Source organism: Aphanomyces astaci, assembly GCF_000520075.1.
Source record: "Aphanomyces astaci strain APO3 unplaced genomic scaffold supercont1.313, whole genome shotgun sequence".
In the NCBI taxonomy this organism is placed as follows: domain Eukaryota; phylum Oomycota; class Saprolegniomycetes; order Saprolegniales; family Verrucalvaceae; genus Aphanomyces; species Aphanomyces astaci.
In genome coordinates, this window is record NW_009798576.1 from 1 (window position 1) to 6762 (window position 6762).

At 42.1% G+C, this 6762-nt stretch overlaps 1 protein-coding gene across 1 annotated transcript; it reads left to right on the forward strand.

Annotated features, from left to right (window-relative positions):
- The first annotated feature begins 3497 nt into the window (after positions 1 to 3497).
- On the forward strand, positions 3498 to 6112 carry H257_19021 (hypothetical protein). Its single transcript, XM_009848177.1, has 6 exons — positions 3498 to 3964; positions 4019 to 4111; positions 4173 to 4258; positions 4321 to 4413; positions 4971 to 5794; positions 5842 to 6112. Exons 1-6 carry the CDS (start codon positions 3515 to 3517, stop codon positions 6066 to 6068), a joined length of 1773 nt encoding a protein of 590 aa, XP_009846479.1. The 5' UTR covers positions 3498 to 3514; the 3' UTR covers positions 6069 to 6112.
- Positions 6113 to 6762: the final 650 nt, after the last annotated feature.

Consider the following 6762-nt stretch of genomic DNA (forward strand, 5'->3'; position numbering starts at 1 on the left):
CTCCAGTGCTGTTTCGATTCAAAGCACTCAAGATGTAACTTACCGGTACTTACATTTTGACCAATCACAGCAATGTCGGATGAAAGTGTCGTATTCGCCAAGTTATCCATACATATCAATGTATGCTATAAATTATAGCTCAAGATGACAATATTTGTTTTTTGACATGTTTCACGCTATATTTGAAGTTTTCGCCAAAATGCGTCTTTAATGTGCTGCTTCGTGGCTCATAGATCACTGATCAACACAAGAACATGGTAGCATGTACAGCAGCATTGATACTACGTAATAAAGAGGCATGGGCGGTGTAACGATGCTTATTGCGGGATATAATCACACCCAAAGTAGGCTATATTTCAGTTTTTTGGCATGTTTGAGGTCACTTCACGCATGCTAAATAAGTGCAATCACCACACATCACGTCTCGTTATATAGCCCGCAGCCATCTCTTCAGTTTTCATATTAAATGTATCCCCGCCCAGACAAGCCGTTGCTGAGCAATTCAACGACACATAGTCAAGTACTTTCTCGATAGCTAACATTGTCATAATTTATGACAAACATTGATGTTAACTTACGGGTATGTTAACTTGATGCTATGTTTTGATGTTATCCTTTTAAATTATGACATACTTATTTTATATTAAAAATACGTAACGGTGTTCTCGTGGAATATAGTGGTGGATACTTTTCCAAAAACCATCGGAACTGGCGGCCATACGTACACATTTAGAACAACGGAATCGAATACTAAGTCGACTTGCATTAAAACTCGTCTCCTTTGTCTAGACATACGTTTATCCTCGCTTATGTCGCCAACGATGGCTATGTTCGTCATTATCCGCAGCCTCCTGGGAACTTACAGCTTATCACCACGATATTTAAGGTAATGCATCAATTATTGACACTGTTTTTGGTGAAGTTTTGGCCACGACTTCAAATCCCAGTAACTTAGCTCGAGAACGAGAACGAATATTTTAACGTTAATGCTGATAGCACCACAAGAGAATTTAAAACGCCACGATTTTTTTGACGTATCATTGAGCATGATTGGACTACATTTCAGATTTGTATCGAAATGAAATGTTTTGAGCTTTATGGTCAAGTGAACCAATTCATGACACTCCTTTAAAACCTTGATATTTGTACTAAGATTCGATTAAATTCATATGCAAAATAATTTGATCAAAAATATAATTGCATGCATTTCGCAATGCGTAATAAAAGTTTACGTGAATTTAATTAGTCAGCGTAAAAAAATGAAGCCACATTTTAATTCACTCCTGTGGATCACAATAGTAGCGGCACTGTGGAGGTCATCCACTCGTTGCGACGAGCAATGCACTGCTGCTTCTTTATCTATGGTAGCGATGGCTCTAAAGTGAGTCCATCCATGTATCACGTAGCTATGCACAACTGCCGTGACGCTCTCGTATGATTGTATGTCGGGACAGCGTCAAGGGTTTCTAGTTGACAATCTATTTGAGATTGAAAAAAACTGACCAGACTTCAACATTTGACGAGTAATAAAATATAGAGACGAATATTATCATATCCAACCGACACAAAATATCGATATGTTATTGGCTAAAAGTCAGACAGTTTGGTGCCATGTCAACAATTGATGCATTACCTTCCTGTCCCCCGTTTGGGCGAGTCGAATGCATAGGAATTTTCCTGTAGTGGGCCGATTTTGACGTTGTTATTAATTTCTTCGACTTCACAATCCCATATCTGCATGCAGAATCTTAGTGAGGCCCAACTAAGATACTCGGCTTTCTAACGTTACGTTCGCAAGCAACGCACCATTCTGAAGAGACAAACGTAATATTTCAAGTATTATAAGGATGTACTTCGAAGTATAATACTTTAATCGTCATGATTGCTACCGGTATGATTTGTACCTCTGATACAGATTAATCATCATTTACAGTTAACGTTTATTTTATTTTAAGACTCTGGTATAGAGTGCTTCGACGCAGCAGATATAAAAGACGCTTTCATGTAAGTACGTTCCATTAGGACTGTAGATATGATTCCAGGCAAAATATGGAGCACATCACTTATAAACTACCGGTACCAGGTTTCATGCGTTTTATCACTTTAGTGGTAGGTTAAAGGTCCATTTACATCCGGATATGATGTACGGATACTAGTCTCATACAAATATCAGGCCAAATTCAATTCGCCCATGCAAAATACCGCTTGGTTAAATGTCAATTTCTTGACCAATTCTTCACCAAATTTAAATCTGAGGCGTAGAATTTCTTCACCACGTCAAGATCTCTCGATTCTACATCTCTATTTGCTAGAATTTTGAGAAATAAAAACGAAATAGCAGCAAGAAAAATTTGAGAAAAGTGGGATATAACTTATTTAGCTTTTTGGGTAACTACATTACATGTACGCTAAATAATATAACCTCTAGTCTTGAATTTGGCAGCTGGAAGGTTATAGTTGAGGTGCACCATACTACTGTACGTAGTACTAGTACTTACTATCTATGGTACTAGCACAGTATACTAACGTTACTATCATATTGCGGTTAATTTCGAAAAATATCTTGAATATTTCGTGGAATCCCATTTAGATTCGTGGAGCTTCAATATATTTCGCGACCTGGGCATTTTGTTTCGTGGGAATGTCAAATTCACTCATGGGAATGGAACGCTTGCGAAACCTCTCTAATATTATGTTTCGTGGACTGTCAGTATGCTTCGTGATTTGACAGTTAGATTCGCAAACATCCAATATATTTCACCCGTTCACTTCGACTCGCTCTGATTGGTCAGAAAGCAGTGCGCGAAACCGTCTTCGTGCACTTTCCAAATCTCCTTGATGCAGCACTTCCTCATGGATCCCGAACCTTCTCCTTATCCTCCCCGATGGCGATGAACCAACAATACACATTCTGACCTAGTACGAGGTTGATTGCATTGAAAACCCCAAAGGCTGCCTAAATGTGTACTGTACTAACGTTATAATAGTATACTACAGTACTACTTTTATAATATTAATAGTTAGTAACGTTAGTACATACCGTAATATATAAGATCTCAATTATGCACCTAAGGCGTATTGTCCAGATACACGTTATCCGGACGATATTGCCTTGGAGGATAGACGACACATTTTTCACCTTTGCCCTTAGATCGAATCAAGGGACCGCTTATGCAGAGTACGCTCACATGAATTTGAATGGAGTAAAGCAATGGCGCAAGAGCTTATCGGCTAGCAGCAACATATACGTTGAAAAACGAGGCATTGACCAATACAGGACAATTGTTATCCGGATTGTGCCTCAGGCGCCTGTGCGCACTTTCTGATGTGTTTTTCGTTCATCATTTAAGCGATCTCATTGGCCAATATTCAAATCAACCTCCAATCGGATTACTGCATTTCCAAATATCAGATTTCACGAGTGTCTCATGGCTTTATGTCCAATCAAAATGACGTAGACCTTTCGGGCAACTCCAAAGCTAACGTTCGATTATTGCGTGAAAGTTCAAACGTCATGTCGCCTGCGATATCCTACCTCGACGAGGAGAGTTATCCGTTCCCTGTGTGGAGTTTCTTGTACGCGATCGTGCTGGGTGTGGCCTGTGTGGCGTCCGTGGCGGCGACGTGGACGCTGCGCAAGTATTCTAAGCTCGTGTCGTCTTGCGTGTGCTCGGCCATGCTGCACTTCTTCATCTGGAAATCCATCTACACGCTGTTCCGGATCGCTGTGGTCAGCGCCGTCATCCACCAGTACCTCTGCAAGACGTCCACATGGTTCATCCTTGACGAAGATCACGACGTTGGTGGGTTTCGATTCATCGGCCGCGAAGTCGGTACCGGCTCCAGCCCGGGTCTGTGCGAGCCGCCGTACTACGTCAAGATTTGTCTGTTCATTGGGGATGCATCGCTGATCTCAGGAGCGTATTGGATGCTCATCCTAGTCGTGGAACTGCTTCGCTTGGTGGTACGTCGCCTCAGATGTTGGTGTCCTAAGGGATCCACTTATGCTGGGCGTTAGAAAACCACAGTGGACCGAGGCGCGCACCAGGAAAAGGTGTTTGTGCGCTTCTACATGTACATAAACCTCATGATGTTGGTGTCGTATGTAGCCGTACGTTTCCACTATACTCTCTCTATATATACATATATATATTTATTTATTTTGCCATTAGGCCAGCTTTTACGCGTCGCGGTTCCGGTCGTTCCTCGTAACATCGTCGGTGGCGCAGTCCGTCGTCATCATCGCCGTCTCGTCCGCGTACGTCCATATATATATATATATATATATATTGCTAGGACAATCGTCACAATTACGTCTAGAGTGCTGTATCTGAATTGCACGCGGCAAAAGCTCGAGAGCGTCGAGTGTCGGATCGTGCAAAAGCCGCTGTACATTCGGCTCAAGCTAATCTTGTACGTACAATGCACCACATATGGGAAACATATCTCGACCAGTTTACGAGTATATATATATATATATATACTACCTCCGATTGGAAATGATTGATAGGTTTCACTTTTTGGGCTTTGAACAGCTGTATCTTAGTCAAAATAGGTTATTGCCTTGACAATAGGTACACTTTCATGTAGAGAATTTCACTAGAAATCCGATTTTAACGCTTAGAGAGTCCTAATTAGAGTATCTTTGAAGTTATGGTCCAAATTAAACAGGAATGATGCTCAATTTTCACTGTGCTTCCATATAATTTCTATACACCTATATCTGATTTCTCCTGAACTTATCTGTTTATAGAGGTTTAAGTGGAGATATGTGGTACAGCAAATTTGTTAATACCTGTATAATATAATTATAATTGTACGTAACCGGTAAACCTCTATCCACCATTTCAATCAATCAGTAGTACTATATATATATATATATATATATATGTGTGTATTTTCACAAGCACATATTGTAGGTGATATCTTATCTTCTACTAATTCAGTATGCACTACTAAGCGATTTATAGGCTCATCTATGACCTCACGGCGCTGCCCTACTTTGGAGTCGGGTGGACGTTGGCGGTGATGCCCATGTCTTTGCAGCAGAGCCTCGACTTTGTGCCCAACTGGATCCTCATCACGAGCAACCTGTTCTACTTCATGTCGCCCATTGCGTTGGCGTTTCTGCTGGTGGCCAACCAGCAGTGCATGATGTCGTGGTGTATGGTCCCTGAGGACGTGATCAAGCAGATTCAGGCCAACGAACCCCCGAAACACTTTCCCGTGTTTGTCAATACAGACATTGAGTCGTCCAGCGCCCTCTGGGGAGCTTTAGGTAGTGTCATGCACGACGCACAAGACATCCACGACAACCTCCTGCGCTCGCTCTTGGTGCCACACCACGGGTACGAGATCACAACTGCCGGGGATTCGTTTCAGCTGGCGTTTCACAACATTGCCGACGCTGTCGCATATTGCTTGGACGTCCAGCAGAAGCTGTTGCAGCAAGAGTGGCCCCGGGCGTTTGTGGACTGCCACATGCCTGGCAGTGCGACCATCACAACGCATCAATCGTTCTTGAAGCGACCAAAGATGGTGTTTCACGGCGTAAGGGTGCGGATGGGGATCCATGCATCCAACCCATCTGAAGGCGACTTGGTCAACCAAGTGCACCCTGTCACAGGTCGCATGATGTACGTGGGGCTGTCGGAATTGATTGGTCGGGAAGTGAGCGACATTGGCTGCGGCGGGCAGATCATCGTCACAGCTCCGATTGTACGGTGGCTACGGGCTAACGTGATGAACGCCACGCCGTGGGCCAAGGCCCATCCGATGGTGTGGCATGAATTGGGTATTGATACTAGTTTTGTGATGATTTTATTTACAAGGTATTTGTAGGTGTGTACCACATTGAAGATTTGAAAATCAACCTCGGGATTGCGCAGGTGGTGCCCATGTCCCTACAAGAGCGCGTGCGCTTATTTCCTCTGCCCAAGAACGTACAAAGCTGTCATTTCCGTGTCCCTGGCAGCAACTACTCGCTGCTCATATCGCCGCGAAGTCAAAGCAACCACCGAGCTCACGAAGTTGAGATGGTCGATTATCGAAATGACTGCGGGTGTTAGTCTTATTTAAACGAAAATAAACGACTGGGATCATACGTCGCTCAGTATAACTCTCCGTGTGCTCTCGAAAGACTCGTGAAATGACACTTCGGTGCTATGAGTGCTATATCCCGGAGCCAACAATCGTGGTCGCTTTTACTCTTTGGAAATTTGACGTCAATTAATATTCTGACAGAGAATTAATTCCCTTTACAAATGGGAGGTGAGAAAATATTGTCAATTTGTTTTGATATACTCTAGCGATAGAATATCATGTTGGTAGAAAATTGGACAGTTGCAGTTGCAGTTGAATTTTTTTGTCAGAAAACAGTAAAAATTCGACGTATTATGTTCATTTATAAATGCCAGATTTGGTAGTGTCATTTGAAAAGTTGTCAAAATATTTCTGAAAATTTGCAAAAAAGTCTGTTTTCTGACATTTTTTGTGGCAGCCTTAGAGCATTTCCACCGCACCTCTAAATTTGGTCCCTTTATACTGTAGTACAAAATCACACGCAAAACACTTGTACAACTGTGAAAACTGGCCATTATAACCAGACCTCCAATCGATGTGTAACTTCGGGTATTTTCGACGAATTTGGATCTCCTGGTTATTTCTGATAATTCTGGATGCAAATGCTTACTGTTAGTATACATGTAGATAGATAAAAGATATACACGGTTTACGAAATAAATACGAAACAATTTCAATGCA

Coding starts and splice junctions, on each gene's coding strand:
- H257_19021 (XM_009848177.1), top strand. CDS start 3,515: ATGTCGCCTGCGATATCCTACCTCGACGAGGAGAGTTATCCGTTCCCT. Junction 4,259..4,320: donor ATCATCGCCGTCTCGTCCGC/GTACGTCCATAT, acceptor AATTACGTCTAG/AGTGCTGTATCTGAATTGCA. Junction 4,414..4,970: donor ATTCGGCTCAAGCTAATCTT/GTACGTACAATG, acceptor AGCGATTTATAG/GCTCATCTATGACCTCACGG.